General features: G+C 35.7%; 3 protein-coding genes and 3 non-coding genes across 7 annotated transcripts; 4 read left to right on the top strand and 2 right to left on the bottom strand.

Annotated features, from left to right (window-relative positions):
* Positions 1-13,713: 13,713 nt before the first annotated feature.
* On the bottom strand, positions 13,714-14,440 carry LOC125217112 (dirigent protein 22-like). Its single transcript, XM_048118938.1, has one exon. It carries the CDS (start codon positions 14,343-14,345, stop codon positions 13,776-13,778), a length of 570 nt encoding a protein of 189 aa, XP_047974895.1. The 5' UTR covers positions 14,346-14,440; the 3' UTR covers positions 13,714-13,775.
* Positions 14,441-15,419: 979 nt separating this feature from the next.
* On the top strand, positions 15,420-17,470 carry LOC125216538 (60S ribosomal protein L21-1-like). The gene is made up of 2 exons (XM_048118277.1): positions 15,420-15,704; positions 17,094-17,470. The coding sequence occupies exons 1-2, from the start codon at positions 15,468-15,470 to the stop codon at positions 17,349-17,351; spliced, it is 495 nt and encodes a 164-aa protein (XP_047974234.1). The 5' UTR covers positions 15,420-15,467; the 3' UTR covers positions 17,352-17,470.
* On the top strand, positions 16,025-16,146 carry LOC125217290. The gene has a single exon (XR_007175703.1). It is a non-coding gene; the product is annotated as a small nucleolar RNA SNORD14 (small nucleolar RNA).
* Positions 16,448-16,569, top strand: LOC125217291. Its single transcript, XR_007175704.1, has one exon. It is a non-coding gene; the product is annotated as a small nucleolar RNA SNORD14 (small nucleolar RNA).
* Positions 16,839-16,961, top strand: LOC125217293. The gene has a single exon (XR_007175706.1). It is a non-coding gene; the product is annotated as a small nucleolar RNA SNORD14 (small nucleolar RNA).
* Positions 17,471-17,752: 282 nt separating the features above from the next.
* On the bottom strand, positions 17,753-20,729 carry LOC125215158 (F-box protein At3g58530). 2 transcript variants are annotated; one of them, XM_048116489.1, is made up of 12 exons: positions 20,518-20,728; positions 20,212-20,271; positions 19,782-19,865; positions 19,398-19,528; positions 19,204-19,279; positions 19,038-19,108; positions 18,785-18,871; positions 18,627-18,699; positions 18,474-18,541; positions 18,310-18,378; positions 18,079-18,184; positions 17,753-18,004 (listed from the first exon to the last, which is right to left on the bottom strand). In XM_048116489.1, the coding sequence occupies exons 1-12, from the start codon at positions 20,680-20,682 to the stop codon at positions 17,939-17,941; spliced, it is 1,056 nt and encodes a 351-aa protein (XP_047972446.1). In that variant the 5' UTR covers positions 20,683-20,728; the 3' UTR covers positions 17,753-17,938. The 2 variants fall into 2 exon arrangements, with proteins under 2 accessions (XP_047972446.1, XP_047972447.1); XM_048116490.1 differs by lacking the exon at positions 19,782-19,865 and having other exon boundaries at positions 20,518-20,729.
* Positions 20,730-21,037: the final 308 nt, after the last annotated feature.

Genomic DNA, 21,037 nt, shown 5'->3' on the forward strand with positions numbered 1-21,037 from the left:
TGAGATTGGCATCTTCTTTATAGAAAAATAATGTCTCTTTCAATTTTTTATATTTTAAAGAGGAAAATGTGGGAAGAACAAAATAAAAATAAAAATATTTTTAAAATTTAAGAACGATCAATCTTTTTTCGTGTAGACTAAACATGAAAATGAGTCATATTAATTCAATTCATCACAGAATAAGGGAGTACTATAGGTTAAAATAATAAAATACCCATGCTTTGTTTATTCATACTCTATTTTTATGATTACTATAGGTTAAAATAATAAAATACCCATGCTTTGTTTATTCATACTCTATTTTTATGATTATTCTAGAATGTAAACATTGAAATATTCTTTGAATTTTCAATAAATTTCAAAAATACTAATTTTTTAAACTTTTTCCTTTTCTTTCTCCTCTCCTTTCCTCTCATTTTCGTTTATACTAGTCAACGCTACTGACTAAACTTATTCTTTATTGGCAACCAAGCACGATCACGTTGCCATCAAAATCTTTAACCTCAGTCTACCGAAACTGGTGGAGTACTTAATTTTCTTATCTTAGTTAATCTACAAGAGGAATTCAGGATAGTCAAACAATATTGAAGAAAAAAAATACAATTGACATGGTACAAAGATCAAACAAACATTAAAAAATTAGTTTGTAAATTCAAAACAACTTTGGATTTATGCCATATGATACGGGCATGCCGTCGGCATCAGATCGCTGCTGGAAGTACGTGTAACGCGCTGTCAGCGCCGACACAATATACACGAAAAGACCTCGTTGCATTCTAAAACACCGACGCAAAAATGTCTCCAACATTTCTATCAAACACAAGTAATTCAGCCCCCGCATATATCAATTATGACTCTTACTATACTAAGGGCATCCACATTGAGGCGGAGGATGCGACGCCCTAAGCCCCGCCCTATGCGCTGCCACATCAACATTTTATCTTCCGTCCCTTCCACCTGTAATGGGGCGGACTATAGCCCGCCCTAAGCATTAAATCTATTATTTGAATATTTAAATACTTCAAAATTTGAAAAAAAAACTTCATTTCATTAAAATTAAAACATTACACTACGAATGTGGAAAAACTACAAATTCTCAACGGTGGTTGCGGTTCCAAATTTCTTCAATCATGTCGGTAATGAGCTGAGTATGGTCTTGTTGGCTGTGCATTGAGGTTTGTCCCTGTAGAACCTCACCGAAGCCCATCGGTAATCCTCGAGCGACAGGCGGGGTCGTCGTGCTGGAGCTAGATCCGGCTTCATCATCCACCCAATCGGTGACATGTCCAACTTCTTGTTCGACTATCATGTTATGCATGATGATGCACGCATACATGACGTCGGCGATGACTTCCTTGAACCAGAAATGCGCTGACCTTTCACGATTGCCCACCGCGATTGGAGCACCCCAAAAGCCCACTCCACATCCTTTCGTGCAGACTCTTTCTTTGCCGCAAACAAGACTCTCCTGTCACCAATTGGGCAGCTGATAGTCTTAAAAAAAAAATAGGCCACCTTGGGTATATGTCATCGGCCAAGTAGTACCTCATATGATGTCTGCGGCCGTTGGTAGTGACCTCGATGGCCGGGCCGCGACCCCTGCACTGATCCGCGAAGAGGGTGGACGAGTTGAGGACGTTGATGTTGTTGTTCGACCCGGCTACACCGAAGTAGGCATGCCAGATCCAGAGGCGGTGGTCAGCGACGGCTTCCAGGATCATCGTGGGGTGGCTGCCCTTGCAGCCACCGGTATTTTGGCCTCTCCACGCCGTCGGACAGCTTCTTCCACCGCCGGCATACAATCGATGCTCCCTAGCATCCCAGGGAAGCCGTGCACCGTCTCGTGCATCCTCATCAGGCTCTGGCAATCATCGCAGTCGGGCGTCGCAAATATGTGTCGCCAAAAGCCTCCACAACTACTTTATAAGATATTCGGGGCCAATTGTCTCCCCGATGTGAAGATACTCGTCGAACATATCCGCTGTGGTGCCGTAGGCCAACTGCCGGATCGCAACCGTGCACTTCTGCAACGGCGTAAGTCCGGGTTTTCCAATCCCGTCTTCCCGATACTGGAAGTACTCATCAAGTCCCTCCAACGTGTGCACAATGCGGAGAAAAAGATCTCGGCTCATTCTGAAATGGCGGTGAAAAACATTCGGGCCCCACCATGGATGCTTAGCAAAATAATCTGCGAACAGACGTTCGTGAGCTACGTCGTGCTCTCGGGGGACACACGTCTGGCGTCGAATCGGCCAAGGGACCCGCGCCACCGCCGCAGCCGCCTCCGCCTCTGCCTGCTCCCGCTGCATTTGTGCCAAGCATTCCGCCGCGACTTCATTAACGGCATCGAACAAGGCTCGCAGCCTTCTGATGTGCTCAAATTGTAGTCATCGGGATTCATTTTTGAGGAGATGAGAGATAATAATTGAAGAGATGTGAAATTGAAGTGTGTGAAATGATAGAGAATTGTGGTGTTTAAATAAGAAAAAAATTTGGAAAAAATTCAAAAAAAAGAAAGAAAAGAAAATGTGTGAGCATCGTCCGTCGCATCGTCCGCGATGCCACAGTGTCGGACGATGCGACGGACGATGAGCATCGTCCGTGCTTCGTCCGCGGATGATCGATCGGGCGCGGACGATGGTTAAGCCATCGTCCGCCCCATTGTGGATGAATAATTGGAAATAAAGCCAACACATATGTTATGGGATGAATAAAGTAAAAAAGAAGGAGACAAATACCAAGGATTAAAATTGTGGGATGCACTTGCATAATGCTAGGTAAAAAGAAAATGGAGAAAAGAACCCGCGATTGGGGTTGAACCACTTAGGGTCGTTTCTACCATGTTTTACCACTTGCTATTGTCTTAGTTTTGCAGTTACATTACATATTTTACGTAAGTTCCTTTGTGTAGGAAAATAAATTTTTAAGGATGCAAACAAGTTTAGATCTCAATTAAAAATATTTTTTGTGACTTTAATATGCAGTACAAGGCATCCATTGCTTGGTTGATGGACTCATATATAGTCCATGAACGTGTAGGTTGCTATGTGTTGAGAGTTTCCCTTAGAATAATAGTATGCCCAAATTTAGTGACATACATCAATTATATTCATTCGAGAATGACACAAAAAGTAGATTAATCACCTAGTGAGTATTTGTGATATTTCAAACATATTTTCAAGCATATATTAATAAATTAAATTTTATTTACTAAAACTCTGTCACCCAAAAATTTGTTAATGAAATTTGGCTTAGGAGGGGAGGAATGATGAACTTTAAAAAAAAAAGATTATTGACATAAAAGAAGGAAATATGGTGAAATTAGTTAGCTGGAATGTTTGGAATTATTTTCTTATTTAATCATCAATGCGCGTAATTTCTTAAATTTGACGAAGCAAGAGGATAACAAAGCAATCACTTAGTTAATTAATAGTGGATACTGGATAGAATATAGAAGAATTTAAACAAAAAATGGAAATTAGATGAGTTTCAGTCTGCTACAGAGGAATATCAATTACTCCCTCCGTCCACGAAAATTCGTCCCAATTGCTTTGACCAGACACGAGTTTTAAGAAATGTAATGAAAAGTGAGTTGAAAAAGATAGTGGATTGTGAGTCCTACTTTTATATACTATTAGTTTGAAAATAAAATGTGAATAGGAATGAGTTAGTGGAATATGAGGTTCACTGCCAAAATGGTAAAAGTGAAATGAGATAAATTTTGGGGGATGGACGGAAATGAAAAATGGGACAAATTTTGGTGGAACTATTATTTGATAGTAACGCGTATAACATAGTATATGAATAAATAGATTAACACGTATAATCAAATACAACAAATATGATAACAAATTTGTGATTACAACCATAAAATTATGAATATGAAATAATTATAACATATGATTAGTAGCAGTATAAATTAAAGTATTGGCCACCCCAATTCTCACTCTACAGGAACAAGAACAAGAAGGCAAGGTCTTTGAAATGTCATTGTTTTGTTTAATGAGTGTACAGAATGAAATCAAGTATAGACTAAGTGCAGCAGCAAAGAAGGGCAACTCAGGGGAAGTGTGCGCCCTCTTCTCAACACACGAGGAGGAATGTCAAAACAAAGGCGTTGAGAATAAATGTCGACATGGACACGAGGAATCAGTGGCGGTTATGCTCCAGTGTCTTCCACACCTCTGCACATAGCCGCAAAACAAGGCCATATTCGTATCTGCGAAATGCTGGTACCAGCGTGGCCAGAAGCTTGTTTTGAGGCCAGTAACTCCGGCATGAACCCAATTCATGTCGCGGCAATGATGGGGAAGGCGGATGTCCTCTGCCATCTTCTAAAAGACTGCACGTTTTTGGCAGCCAGGCATTAAGGTCACCGGCAGAGGGACGATTCTGCATTTGGGATTCTGACTGACCATCTAATATGCGCCAGAGCTATTACAAGAGGTTGATAGAGATGGGAACACTGCTCAGCATCTAGCAGTGTTAACGGGGCGAACACACTTCATTCGCTACCTAGTTGACAATAATAAAGTGCTGACCCTGCACAAAAACAACAGAGGGAAATCGGAAATTGAAGATGTAGGCACTCAAGAAGTTGGTGCATTGCTCGCCTACTTCGCGGAACCATCACATCGCGTGGAAGAACGACATGAGTTGATGATGAATGCCGCCATTCAAATCGTAGTATCTGCTGTTCAAATGGGTAGCGACCGATAAGGGTATTTCCCTTATCAAGATGCCGGAGACGATAAAAGAGATAAAAGAGAAGTCCCGGGAGTCAGAATCCCGTCGACAACTCAAGCTTTAAACAAAGTACTAAAATTAAAATAAAACAGAAAGAAACTAAATTCATATATTCATTGATTCGATAATTGAAAGGAATAACAATGACACCTATTTATAATGCTAAATACCTTAACTTAAGGAACAAGAAAATATCCTAAACATATATGGAAAAGATAAGACAAATCACTAACTATCTAATTAATAAAGATATGGAAAAGATATGATAATATAATAATAGAGATATGCACGTATCAGCGACCCACCTGGTGGTGTCCACAAGAGAGGTGAGTCAGGTATGTATAATTGGTTTGTAGCAGCTAATTGTTTTGAATTGTTTTTTTGGGGGTTGTTTACCATTTGCTCATTGGCAACTGGTTTGACAACAAAATACCCCCGGATACTAAAAATAATGACTCCAGCCATGTGGTTTTATTACGTGTCAGTCGGTATTGTGTATGCATCATCAATTTGGGTGATGCATATATCTACCGCTCCCGATCAAACTTTAATAATGCTTGCATCGGGTATAATTTTAAATGTTTTATTTTACAATGCTGGATTTGTCATTATTTTTTTTAAAACCAAATATTTTTACAACGGCTTTTTAAATTTACTTAAAACAAATTCTAGAAATAAACAACATGTTAGTATGGTTTGATAATTTGAAAATATAATCTAAAAAAAATGCTATCAAATTGTTGCATATCAAGTACTACAGGTTATCAAATGGCGCCTTAGGTATGTTATCTTCCTTCTCTTGGCTCAGCCTCAGGTATGTCATATACATCTAACTTCCTTTTTTCTTTAATGCGAGTTCTTACAATTGAATAATATGACTTCGTGTAATAATATGACTACTTAGTAAGAACTCGCATTTAAGAAAAAAAGAAGTCAGAATGTATATGACATACCTGAGGCTGAGTCAAGAGAAGGAAGATAACATACCTGAGGCGCCATGTGATAACCTGTAGTACTTGATATGCAACAATTTGATAACATTTTTTTATAGATTATATTTTCACATTATCAAACCATACTAACATGTTGTTTATTTCTAGAATTTTTTTTAAGTAAATTTAAAAAGCCCTTGCAAAATATTTGGTTTTAAAAAAAATGATGACCAATCCAGCGATGTAAAATAAAACATTTAAAAGAATACCCGATACAAGCATTATTAGAGTTTGATCGGGAGCGGTAGATATATGCATCACCCAAATTGATGATGCATACACAATACTGACTGACACGTAATAAAACCCGATGGCTGGAGTCATTATTTTTAGTATCCCGGGGTATTTTGTTGTCAAACTAGTTGCCAATGAGCAAATGGTAAACAAACCCCCAAAAAACGCAAAACAATTAGCTGCTACAAACCAATTATACATACCTGACTCACCTCTCTTGTGGACGCCACCAGGTGGGTCGCTACCCATTTGAACAGCAAATACTACGATTTGAATGGCGGCATTCATCATCAACTCATGCCGTTCTTCCACGGGATGTGGTGGTTCCGCAAAGTTGGCGAGCAATGCACCAATTTCTTGACTGCCTGCATCTCCAATTTCCTATTTCCCTCTGTTGTTTTTGTGCAGGGTCAGCACTTTATTATTGTGAACGCGGTAGCGAATGAAGTGCGTTCGCCTGTTAACACTGCTAGATGCTGAGCAGTGTTCCCATCTCTATCAACCTCTTGTAATAGCTCTGGCGCATATTAGATGGTCAGTCAGAATCCCAAATGCAGAATCGTCCCTCTGCCGGTGACCTTAATGCCTGGCTGCCAAAAACGTGCAGTCTTTTAGAAGATGGCAGAGGACATCCGCCTTCCCCATCATTGCCGCGACATGAATTGGGTTCATGCCGGAGTTACTGGCCTCAAAACAAGCTTCTGGCCACGCTGGTACCAGCATTTCGCAGATACGAATATGGCCTTGTTTGGCGGCAGAGGGACGATTCTGCATCTGTGCGTCGATAACAACCAATTTTTGTAGCTAATTTTTTTGCATTATTTCAGGGACTGTTTACAATTTGCTCATTGGAAATTGGATTCACATCGAAATACCCCTGAATATTAAGAATCATGACTCCCGCCATCTGGTTTTATTATGTGTCAGTTGGTATTGTGTATGCATCATCAATTTGGGTGATGCATGTATCTAGTATCTACATCACCTCATCAAGATCTAATCATGCTTGCATTTGGAATTATATTAAATATTTTATTTTACATTGTCGGATTTGTCATAACTTTTTTTTAAACTAAATAATTTTACAAGGTGGCTTTTTAAATTTACTTCAAAAAAAAATTTCTAGAAAAAAAAAAACATGTTAGTATGGTTTGATAAAACAAAAGCATATACAGTATAAAAAAATGTTAATCAAATTATCTATAAAAAATGTTATCAAATTGTAGAAGTAATAACAAACTAGAACCTTCATGTGTGAAATAAACATTGACAAACAGAAATCGAAGTATGAAATAAACTTCATCAAATAACTCATAGTAGTATACATTTATAAGAGTTGGCATTTAAGAAAATTTCAGAAAGCAAGTACATATATAATACCTGAGGTACATATGGAACTTGATAAGGCGTCATCCTCATCCTCTCGCATTAAGGCAAGGCGTCTTTTTTCCGATTTCCGACAACGATTCTTTATTCCGATGTCGGAAATCGAAAAAAAATGCAAATAGAATGCTATGCTGATGTTAGGAAAGTAATCAAAGATGCATTGCGTTAATGCCTTATTTGGAGAGGAAGAGGATGACACCTTCTTGTTCTTCTGCCCTTGTCTGGAGGAAGAGAGTAGGTTCTAATTTATAATGAAATTGTTGTTACAATTTGATAGTATTAATAATTTTATTGTTGTAATCACAAATTTGTTATTCACGCGTTAATCAAGTTTGTTGTAGTATATGATCAAATTTGTTATTATGGACGTTAATCAGATTATTCAAAATTGTTGTATTTTGAGTATACGCGTTAATCATAATATTCAAATTTGTTATATTTCCTCAAATTTGTTATTATACACGTTAATCAGGTTATTCAAATGTGTTATGGAGTTTTAGATTATATGCGTTAATAAGATTATTCAAATTTGTTACTACCTCTGTTCTAGAAAAATAGTCTTATTTTATCATTTTGGTATGTTTATAAAATTTAGTCTCATTTCTAAAAATATAAAGTTTCTCTCTCATATTTTTTCCATTTTTTCCTCTCTCTTTCTTTCTCTATCTCTCTCATATTTTACCTATTTTTTGTCATTATCTTTTACTTTATCAGTGTCTCATTAAAACTAGTGTCATCCACAAATAAGACTATTTTTTTATGAACAGTTAGAGTATATTTGATTATACACATTATTATCAAATAGTTATTGACGTGCTTTGTAATGATTAAAAATCAATGGATTCAGATTTGCACGTTTTAAATCCATAAACTTGAAAAAATATTAACATAGATCTCCAGAAAAATATTAATCACATTTCAGGGTCTTTTCACTTATTTTTTTTCATTTTACGCTTGAACTCGTTTAGGCATACTTTATCTAAATTTGATATTTTAGGAACTCAAATCTAACTATTCATATATTATTCTTTTAGTTCCAATTTCTAAAAAAATACAATTAATAAGTGAGAAATTATGTATTACAGTACAATTTTTGAAGTATGCTACTGCATATACTAATACTCTCTCCGTTAGGGATGTCAATCGGGCCGGCCCATCAGATTTCGGGCTAACTCTATTCGGATTGCGGGTCAATCGGGTGCGGACTTGCCGAGTTGTGATTTCTTTCGGGTTGTAAAAGTTCGGCCCTAACCCTAAGAGCTCGGGTTTCGGGCTAGCCCGATGGGTTAATCGGGTTGCTACCGATAAGATTATGGCTCGAACAATCCAATAAATCATGATGAGAATTAGTTATATTTATAAAATATAAAATATTTAATTATGATAAATTTGATATATATTGTGACATCCATGACCCAAAACATGCATTATTTTGCATATAAAAATATTTTTATTTATTATTGCATATTTTTTTATATAATGTTATTTGCATAATAAATATTATATCAATAAATATTACCTTAAATATTAAATAGTTAATTATTTTAAGTAATTATTTTAAGTGTATACATATAAAATAATGTGAATGTGTGCATGAAAATGTCTTGTCCTTGGAAATATATAATATACGTACACGTTCTTGTATGCATATAGGTACAAAGTGAATATGATGAGTATTTTATTCACTAAGAAAGTTTTATTAATATTTTTATACTTAGAATATTAAATTGTTTATTTTGTAAGTTATCTTTATCTCACAATTATATATGCAAGGGACGTGTAGTACCATGTGTTTAATTAAAGACATGCCACTTGGATATATAACAATCCTTGTAATATGTATAAGTCGGTAAGTTGCCGACGTGAAGGTCTATATATACAAATACACATAATTATGAAAAAAAAGAAGAAGGAGAGGGGAAGGAAGAAAATAAAAAGGGGAAGAGAGAGCCTTCGGTAATTAGGGAAGAAGTTTACCATAACACAGGCTTTGATTTTTAAATTGATTGAGAGTTATAAATTAAAGAGTTCGAATCAGGAGAATCAGAATCAGGAGTTTACTAAGTTTATCTATCGTGATCAGGCGTGTATAAATCACACTTTTAGTTTTACATATTTTATGTGATTAATTGCTGTGTGTTAAATTGGAGTGAATATTTGAATTATATGATGTGATACTGATATGATATATGTTAATTATGATGATGGGGATATATGCTTGTTGCAATAAATAGTATATTAAATTGGAATTATTGAGTGAAATATGATATGGATATGTGATTGGTGCAATAGATATGTTTTGCATATGGTATTGGAATTAATTGAATCATTTGATTAAAGAGGATCTGTGATAGTCATGTCTTGGATCTGAAATCATAGTGGACATATTGGGACCTTCGAGTCAAATCATATTGGGACCTACGGGTCAATTCACAGTGGGACCTACAGGTCCAATCATAGTGGGACCTTTGGGTCAAATCATAGTGGCATATTGGAAATCCCGGGCAGATACCATGCTTGAACTATCACAGAATAATAAACTGAACATAGTGGCATATGCATATTTATATGGAAATATTTTAATATTTGTTGATAATTGTTATATATATTGGTTAAAGAATATATTGATATATGGGATGTGGAATTAAAGGTAAGGTTTATATACACTGAGTTGTGGCTCATATAAACCACTAATATTTTTCAGGAATAAGATATCAATGATGCGTGGGTTGATGTGAGTTACAGTTATCATAAGGGTCGGCGGCTGCCTCCTCATCGTTCTTGCATGTAGATAAATGTACAGTATATAGAGTGGTGAGAGGGTCTCACTACTGTTTAGAATATTTTGAAATATGTACCTGATAAATGTTGGATTTTGAAATTTGAAATTATATAATGTGTGTTTTATTTTCTTGACACGTGGATTATTTATTTTAAATTTTGAATTTAGTTATAGTAAGTGTATAAGTCATAAGGGTTGAGGCATGACATATATGCATAAACTCAATCATAAAACACTTATATTTGTGATATTTCGTGAAATTTTAATGCATGTTAAAAAATTAAATATTCTTTTAGTGAGATTAATTTATTTATTAATTATTATATTAATAAAAATTCAATATATAATTTATATATTTACCATAAAATAGAAAGTTATGTTTTTTGAGTTATCTATGTCATAAAACTAGTCAACGAAGTGTCGAATTAGGAGTAAAAAATTGAAAAATATAAATTTTACCGGTTATCGGGCCAGTCCATCGGGTTTTTGGGTCTGCCCTAACGGGTTGCGGGTTAATCGGGTGCGGGCTTATCGGGTTTTGTTTTTGTCGGGCTAGAAATTTCCGACCCTAACCCTATAAATTTAGCGGGCTATTCAGGCCAGCCCACAGGTTGCGGGCTACATTGACATCCCTACTCTCCGGCACATAAAAATAATCTTATTTCTCTATTTTTATATGTCCCACAAAAATAGCTCATTTATATTTTTGGCAAATCTTTTTCTCTCTTATAAGGTGGGTCTCATTCTCCATTAACAATACTTCAATCATTTTTTCTTTATGCACTCTCATACTTTATCAATTTCACATTAAAACTTGCGTTACCCTCAAAATCCCTATTTTTAGGGACGGAGACAGTATAATTTTATGTAAATAATTTTTATATAACATAGAAAACTTATTTTCTTTAAAGTTGTACCAACAAACAAAAGTTTAAAAGATCACTTATAATATTATTTTAATAGACTAAAAATTAATCTATTTATTCGTTAAAATATTAAATAAAATCTACATAGAATACTATTTTAATAAACTACATATTTATAGTAGTAATTTCTAAAATATGATGTGTATTTTTTAATTATTATCTATGTATATTAATTTTTTATATAAATTGCAATTTTAAAAATATGTAGTATAATATTAGATTTGAATTCTTAAAATATCAATAAATTTGGATTAAATAAACTCTCAAAGATTAAGAGGCAAAATGGAAAAAAAAAAAAATTAACTGAGAAGGACTTAAAGATGATTAATGATTTTCCAGGGATCAATTTCAATGTTTACTCTTTGTTTGAACTCAGAAGCCCTTTCAAGAACTTTATATATCGAGTGGTATGAATATGAAACTACTCTCTTTTAGAGTATTTTTTTTAAATTTTGCAGTCTATTAATATAAGACTCCCTCCGTCCCAACTAAGTTGATACTCTCTTCGTCCCAACTAATCTAAGTCGTTTTGCATTTTTGGTTGTCTCAATTTATTTGAGTCATTTCTTCTTTTAGCTAAAAATAAAATATCTAATCTCACCTATTTTATTCTTTCTTTTATTTTACTCTCTCTTCTTTCTCTTACTTTATTCTCTCATCTACTTTATTTAACTCAATAAACACAACTTTCTTAAATCTCGTACCGAAAAGAAACGCCTCAAGTAACGTGGGACGAAGAGAGTACAAAACTTTTGGGCAAAGGGATTAAGAAATTGTGTTGAAAAGTAGGAGAGATGGATAAAGTACGAAAGATAAAGATAGAGTAAAGTATGTGATGGAGAAAATTAAGAGTGATTGGATGTTTTATTTTTAGTCATAAAAGGAAATGACTCAACTTAATTGAGACATTGCAAAAAGGAATACGACTCAACTTAGTTGGGACGGAGGAAGTATAACAAAAAGGGGCGTCGTCTCGCTGTCGTGCAGACAGTGTCTCCTACGGCGCATATAGGGAAAAAGAGAGTAAACAAATTAATCCCTCCTTCCATTATTTGTCACTAATTTTCTTTTTGGTCCGTCCGTCAATAGTTGTCACACTTACCTTTTACTCCCTCCGTCCCAGATAATTCGTCCCAGTTTTCCATTTCGGTCCGTCCCACATAATTTGTCCCACTTCACTTTTTTTTGGTAGTGGACCTCATATTTCACTAACTCATCCTACTCACATTTTATTATAAAACTAATATATAAAGGTAGGACCCACATTCCACTAACTTTTTCAACCTATTTTCATTACAATTCTTAAAACTCGTGCCCGATCAAAGTGACCTGAATTATCAGGGACGAAGGAAGTATTACTTTTGGTAATAGACCACACATTCCACTAACTCATTCTCACTCATATTTTATTATAAAACTAATATATAAAAATAGGACACACATTCCACCAACCTTTTCAACTTACTTTCGACTACATTTCTTAAAGCACGTGTCGAATCAAAGTATGCTCACTAATGGCAGGCGGAGGACGGAGGGAGTACCTTATAGCATTAACTATAACTTCACCAAAATATTGCGAAGATCCAATTTTTATTTCCGAAAGACTGTTACTCCTTTTATTTTATTTTCTTTATCTTTAGTAAAATTTGAAAATCAAATAATACTTCCCCCGTCCACGAAAAATATGGCACATTTGTTATTTTTGGTTGGCCACAAAAAATAGGGTATATTCAAATAATATGGATCCCATGTTCCACTAACACTATTTTTCTCTTACTTTTTTTCTCTTTTTCTCTTACTAATAATATGAACCTCACATTCCACTAACTCTATTTCTCTCTTACTTTTTTTTCCTTCTCTTTTACTTTATCAATTTTAATTAGAACTCGTATCATTCACAAAGTGTCCTATTTTTTATAGACGGAGGGAGTATAACTCAAAGCATACAAATTACCTGATCAGTCAAGTTATTCTGATATTGTAAATATGTAACGAGGCTCACATGCTAGAAAAACCAAAAACAATAAATATTTATACTTGTTTGGGAAATTAATGAGTAAATATTCATGTACACTATTCTTGAAATTAGATTTGCCTAGTTTTATTTTTACTATTCTTTAGTTAGAGTCATTGATTATCTTAAACCACCGCCCAATCGACATTTTTATTACACTTGAATAACTTGATCCATTTATTAAATTCCATGCAGCACCCTCGTTCCTGGGTCACCCTACTAACGCAGTCTCCATCCACTGGGCCAGTTAAGCTTATATTATACTCCGTACTTATCAATATTCAATATTAAGAACTATGCCAGTGCCATCACCCATGTGCGCTTTTTCCATTTTACGTAAGTGGTCCCCACCATTCAATTAAACCACTACACTCATGTACTATAATGGAGTCCACACTCCACTAACTTATTTTCACATTTTTCTTAACAAAGTTAAACAATTTCTTAAAACTCGTGTCAAGTCAAAATGAGATATAAATAGCACACAAAGGAAGTATTCATTCGTTCAGTTCATTTTTGTCCCTTCACAAAAATTAGTTCCTACTACTATTACTTATGTTGAACCCGTCTTTCTTATCATGTAAATCTCATCATCTACTAATAATACTTCAACCATTTTTCTCTCGATCTCTCTTAATTAAAACGATCATCCTTATTTATTAATTATATCCTGAAAAATCGATCACAACAATCTATCAATAATGCAAAACGTAGACATCATATTGAACAACAGCATTCAACGTTTTGAAGTCAAAGAAATGAGTCCTCGCGTGCACATACCCTCTCGCGAACCGGAACACGCCGCTGCCCCCGACGATCGGCATCTCCCTCACGGCCGAGAACACCGCGTTCCGGCCCAGCACGCTGAGCGTGCTTCCGTTGAATTTTCCCTCCAAGAAGGCGAAATTGAGCGCCATCATGAGCCCCGTCCGGCTCAAGTCGGCCGAGGCGTAGATCCCCTGCGCTCTCCCCACGATCTTGGAGCCCGCGTCGGGGCCGGCGGTGAGGGGGTCGTCCATCAACATCATGATGCCGAAGCCGGTGGCGGAGGAGTTGGTGGCGGCGGCCTCGGCCACGCGGACGGCGGTGGGGCTGCGCCCGCTGACGATGTCGTGGAAGTAGAAGTGGAGGTGGCTTAGCTTCTCTCTCTTCGCCATTTCTCGTTTGTTGAGTTTTGTTGAGAACTGATGGGAGTTTGTGGGAAGGGATATCAATGAGAGGGTGAGAATGGTGATTGCGAGGAAGATACCCGCAGCTCTGTCCATGGCGGATTTCAAAGAGAGCGTAAAGAAAGAGAGAATTGTTTCTCGCAAATACGGTTACAAGGGCATGGCAAAAGGATTGAGATTGGTGTCTCTTTATTTTGAGGTGATGAAATGGTTATAGAAAAATTATGTCTTTTTCTACTTTTACTTGAATAAAGAGGAAATATATATGTTCCAAAATAGTAATACTAATATACTTCATTTGCATGGTTTTTCAGTCAAATTTAAAAGGTTAAATTCAAGGATATCTATATTTAAAGTGGTAGTTGTGTGATTATTTACTGGAATGCTATTTAGATGGCAACATAAGATCATTTCCAATGCAAATAGGTCAGCCACTCTCTCTCCCTGCCATGTCAGCAGCACTAAAAATCTACCTACCACGTCAGATTTAGGTCAGCCATAGGCCAGCCGCAATAAAAATAATTCAAAAAATACTACATTTATGGAATTAAAATTATGATTAAATTACGGAATTAAATTTACGAGACATATACGGGAAAATTCATTAATTGCATTAAAAAAAGGTACATAGATAAAAAAAAATTACATAATAAAGAAAAAAAACACAAAATATGGAATTAAACACAAAATACGGAATTAAATTTACGACACATATACGGGAAAAATTCGTTAATTTTATTTAAATAAAAAAAGTACATTAACTAAAAATCAAAAAAATTACATAATAAAAAAAAATTCGGGCTTCCACACACGAGCCACCGCCCCACTCTATTCCTCACTAATTTATTAAAAAAATACATTAAAAAAACATTAGTATGCCTTGTATCCGTTATAGTTTGCCGCTAGCCGATTCGGGCTTCTCTATTTAAACTTATCTACCAACACAACTAATAAATGATGTTTTTATTTTCTCACTCCTCTCCTCTCTCTCTTTGAGGAATTCAACGGCGGAAAAATTTAGCATGGTTTTGCTAGTGAGTTTGAAAATAAAATTCCACAAACATATTATGACCCAATTAGAAAGCCCAATGGCTCAATTCTAAAAGCCCATCTCCCTCCGAATAGCGTAAAACCCTAATTTTATCCCCAATATATATACCATTCATCTTCCCCAAATCCAGAACCTTAACACTCGCTTCAGCTCAATCCATCAGAAAAATGCCGGCTGGCCACGGATTGAGGTCGCGCACCAGAGATTCCTTCTCTCGGGCCTTCAGGAAGAAGGGTCCCACCCATCTCTCCACCTACCTCCGCACCTACAAAACCGGAGACTATGTAGATGTTAAGGTTAACGGCTCCATCCACAAAGGCATGCCCCACAAATTCTACCACGGCCGAACTGGTCGCGTCTGGAACGTCACCAAGCGTGCCGTCGGCGTTGAAGTCAACAAGCAGGTATCCCTCTCCCCCTCATTGCCGGATTTGTTTCTTTTCTGTATTCTCGTATTGAAATTGTATGTTTTTTATTCTATTTGGGATCAATTGAGAGCTTCTGATGCGTATATTCATCCTTGGATGTCTGAGATCCCCATTTTCTTGTTTTAATGTATATATATATTCTATTTATCATTGTGTGTTACCTAATTTGTTGATGCTCGGTTTCGGAAATATGTAATGAAAAATACTACCTTAATGCGTTTTATTTGAGTATCTTTCTGTTTTTCTGATTATTGAATTGTTGCATTTGATAGAGCCATTTTGATTTTGGGATTTGGTGTCTGTGATGATAAAATCTAAGGCTGTTTCTCAAAACATTCGCAGTGGCCGCCTAAGAGCTTTCGCCTTCGCCAGGCTTGAGAGCTTATGCTGCTTTATCCTTCCTTGGATGTCTGAGACACTACTTCAATTTGCTTAATACACTATGCTCATAAATAAAAGATAGTATATGTGATTTCTTAAATCCCAATTTTCTTGTAGTGTTACCTAATTTGTGGATGATCAGTGTTTTGAAAGTGATAAAAATGCTACCTTGAATGTGCTTTCGAAGAGTATTTTTGTGTGTTCACTTAAAATTCTGATTACTCTATATTTTTATCATGAATTGTAGGTATGGATTTTTAGCATGAATTGTAGTTATAGAGACGTGATATTTTGAATGTTTTTAGCAAGATATGTTTTTAATGAAATGTTGTATTTGGTGTCTGTGATGATAAACTCTAAGGCTGTTTCTCAAAACATTCGCAGTGGCCGCCTAAGAGCTTTCGCCTTCGCCAGGCTTGAGAGCTTATGCTGCTTTATCCTTCCTTGGATGTCTGAGACACTACTTCAACTTGCTTAATATACTATGCTCATAAATATAAGATAGTATATGTGATGTTTCTGAAATTCCAATTTTCTTATAGTGTGTTACTTAGAGTGTGTTACTTAATTTATGGATGCTCATTTTTTAAGCGATAAAGAATGCTGCCTTGAATTTGCTTTGAAGAGTATTTTCATGTATTCACTTAAAATTCTGATTACTCCATTTTTAGAAAGAATTGTAGCTATAGAGACATGATAATCTGACTGTTTTTAGAATGTTGCATTTGGTGTGTGTGCTGATAAACTGTAAGGCTGTTTCTCAAAACATTCGCAGTGGCCGCCTAAGAGCTTTCGCCTTCGCCAGGCTTGAGAGCTTATGCTGCTTTTATCCTTCCTTGGATGTCTGAGACACCACTTCTTATATGCTTAATATGCTATGTTCATAATAAGAATTATATTAAGTTTTGGGTTATTACATAGATCTTGGACTTTTGGTATCTCCTCCTTATTGACCATTGTCTGTTGTGTTATGCTTGATTCCAGGTTGGCAACAGAATTATAAAGAAAAGAATTCATGTCCGCATTGAGCATGTTCAGCAATCACGTTGCCACGAAGAAGTGATGATGAGGATAAAGAAGAACGACCAGCTTAAGGCAGAGGCAAAGGCACAGGGTAAAATCATCAGTACGAAGAGGCAGCCAGAAGGTCCAAAACCTGGATTCATGGTGGGAGGGGCAACATTAGAGACTGTGACTCCAATCCCCTATGATGTGGTCAATGATCTCAAGGGTGGTTACTGAGGATTCCTTTGAGTATTTTTGTGATGAACAATTAGTAGGAAATTGATAATCCACACCCATTTTGTGCAACACTTTTACATGTTCAATTCTAGCAATGACATATGGACCTTTTAGTATCATATTCTTCTGTCCACGATTTAAAGAACAAAATTTTGCTACTTTTTTCAATCACAATTCATTATTAAACTAATAACGATGGAGTAGTAGATATTCTTATAGCTCTTCTTGGCAATAAATATCTATAGATATTTTTGTCGAAATTAGTTGTTTTGGTCTGATTACTCTTCTATGTGTTTGCAAAGATTAATTGATCTTTATTCATTTGATGATGTTTTCTTCTTGGCATTGGATTAAACGATCGAGTTTGCTTATAATCTAAATACTCTAAATTTTGTAGTATCTTTATAAAGGCAATATTTTATAGCTTTTTCTGGGACAAAGAAATGTTAAAATTCTATATCCAATACAACATTAACTTAATCTTTCTAGGGAAAATGTCAAAGAATTACATCCAAAACTTTCAAAACATGGAATGGCATTAGTCAAAATTTCAATGATAGTCTGCACTCAAATCATCTTTCTCCATTTCAGCTATGGACTTTAAAGCATACCAACTTGGGAAACAACTGCAGCAATTCTTCACGGCTTCTCCTCTGAAACATTATAGACACACGATAAATATTGATAGAATTATTACAAGTAGGTATGATGAAGGAAATCAGGGTACCTTTATGCCGATACAACCGTTGACATCGAGTGTCGTGAGCGTAGCCGAACAGCAGCCTGAGAGAGCCTCCAAGCTCTTGTCTGTAACTCCCACTATTCCAAACAGGCTGCACTAGTAAATCATATCAGAATCTCAACAGACTAAAGATGTCAACTTATTCAACAATCATTTAGGCATAAAAACCATCATAAACTTATTTTCATAGTATATATTAATGTTCTAAATATTCACCTCAGAAACTCTAGAGACTTGCAGCCTTCTGCAAGAGAGACAACTCCTTGATCAGTGATGCGCACACACCTGTTCATATAAACGACACAAGCACTTGGGAGTTCGAATATGCTATCTTAGTATCATCAAATGACAAACGGGACAGCCACTGACATTCCACGTACCATGTCAAATTTAGCGAAGTTAGGTTCTTGCACTTAGCTATACACGAAAGGCCATCGTCAGACAGATTCTGAAAAGTAACCCAGAGTCAAGTTTATTGTGCTAAAGTGAATTCTTTAACCAAAAATTTGTTTCTTGAATGGACTATTATATACCTGAGCACCACAGAGATCTAAAAATCGAAGGTGAGTCAAGAGCGATATTCTCTTGTAGGCGGCATCTGTGAAACTGTATGGACGTAGATATATATTAGAATAATCGTTCTTAATATTCTCAGTGATTTAGATTCTGACAAATTTTTTTCGAACTTTACCTGGAAAGGGCATAAAGATTCAAACTATGAAGGGAGGAGCACTTGACCAGTATCATTTCCAAACCCTTGTCCGTTATCTTGACACATCTACATCAGCCATGCTTGTCAGGACTCATGAGATAGGATAATGTATTACTTTCGAAACAAAGAGATAACTTGGTGCATTATCAGAATCGTTTATGACGCAGGATATAAATATACTGAATCATCAAAACTTATAATAATACATCAGAGGTCACTAAGGCCATAATACCTTGTTATGTTCAACAACTGCAATCCTTGATAATTTTCGGCAATCAATTTTAAGCTTTCATCAGTGACATTCTGTAGTCTCAGATAAAACCACCCAATGTCAGATGATCATTCTAGATAAAAGAAAAGTGTATAGCTGCTCAGATCAAAAAATATATTGAGCATACCTTACAACCACTCAGGTTCAAATCAATCACTAGTTTGCAATTATCAACCAAGTTCCTAATGCCAAGATCTGACACCCTGCAACAAATTGTTTTAAGTTACTGTCGAGTTTGGACGTTTATTGCTGATTTACTCGTGCCAGTATAAAATGAGTCTATACTAATACACCCAAGTGCATAGAACAGGTATCAATTACCTAACATTCCAGTAGATTGAGAACACCTTCAATTTTGGGCAGTTGCTGGTTATAAATCCAATTCCTAAATCAGATATCTTTTGGCAGCCATTCAAATTAAGAGTCTCTACATTCTTAACAGAATTTCCACACTGCAGAGAAAAGTACAGTCACTACTAAATATACATATATTAGAAAAGAGGATAAACACAACACACCATCCCGATTTACAGAAACAAAACCATTCATCCCAATACTTTGTGTTTAGCAAGCACCTTAGATATAGTTTTTTAGTTCATCAATCAGAAAGCTAATAGGTTAATTAGATTTATTTCATGATAGTGCCAAAATGATCAGCGAGTCGAAGAGATATAGAAGGACCAGATAACAGCTTCCAATCACCACCTTGTTTTTAAGATTTTCAAGATGTTTGTCTTCAATATCACGGGCGAACTCAAGGTTTATATGCTTCACATTCTGGTATCTCGGCTGCAAAACAATAATAGACACAGATTCTTCAAACGCAACAACAGTAAGTAATGTTCTTCCTTCAATAAAAGCATTACATAATTCGAATATTGTACAGGCCAATGCTGCTAATAGAAGGACATAATTGATTGAATACCTCTACATAAATCAATATAACTCTTAATTAACATACTGATTTCCTTGATAATGATTTAGAAGATCAACTTATTCAAATGGAGTATGTCCAATGCTAAGACTAGTAGTACTATCTTTCTTCAACTATGTTTCTGAATCAGCAAAAAATCCATTTACTGTATTTACAACAGCTGAAATAAATGACACTAAAGCAGAAAGGGAAGATATTAACCAGTGAGAGAGCTGCCACAAGGCGATTCCCTGCATCACTCATCTCATGAAAATCAAGAACCTGAAAAACAAACCCCCAAAAAAAGTTATTGCAAAATGAAGAAGCTCTCTCTAACTAAAAAACATTCAAAGGGGGAATCTTTAATAATCGTACAACGAACCCAACTTCCCCAATAACAAGAAACGAGTTAAAATCAACAAAACCCAAAGTTCCAATGAATTGATTGAGAAAAAACCCTATCTATCACCCAGTTGATCAAAGTTCACAACTTTGAGAGGAAATAGAGTCTGAAGAAGCAAAAATTACCAGCCACAGTGAAGGGTGAGAAACCAAATTACGATTAATCCAAGGGCTGACGAGCAAAAGATTAATTAGGTCTCTTTGAGGGAGCCTCACACTGACAATCTTCATCACTTTCGGTAATGTTTCTCGGCACCATAATTCCTCTGCTTCCGCCTTTTCTACTTCCATTTTCGCTTCTGGTTTTCTCTTTGCAATTTTGGTTGCGGCTTAACTAAAAAACTGGCGATCGGATTGTTGTTTTTGCATTTCCCCTCTCAGCTTTATGTTTATTACTTTAATGCCGCAAAGCTTTTTTTCTTTTTGCTTTTTTCCCAAAAATGTGGGAATTATTTAACTAAATTAGGTGCATTTTTGAGATAAATACATAACTCATACGTAATGTTTCACATTTGATTCATATTAGTGCACAAAGTTTGAAATTAATATAAATCATACATAAAGTTTTATTCTTATTTCAATTTAGTACATTCTGTTAGTAAGTGTTTAAACGGAGTTAACTTTTTATCTATGTGAAATGCAAAAT

The sequence above is a fragment of the Salvia hispanica genome, chromosome 3 (assembly GCF_023119035.1).
Source record: "Salvia hispanica cultivar TCC Black 2014 chromosome 3, UniMelb_Shisp_WGS_1.0, whole genome shotgun sequence".
Lineage (NCBI taxonomy): Eukaryota > Viridiplantae > Streptophyta > Magnoliopsida > Lamiales > Lamiaceae > Salvia > Salvia hispanica.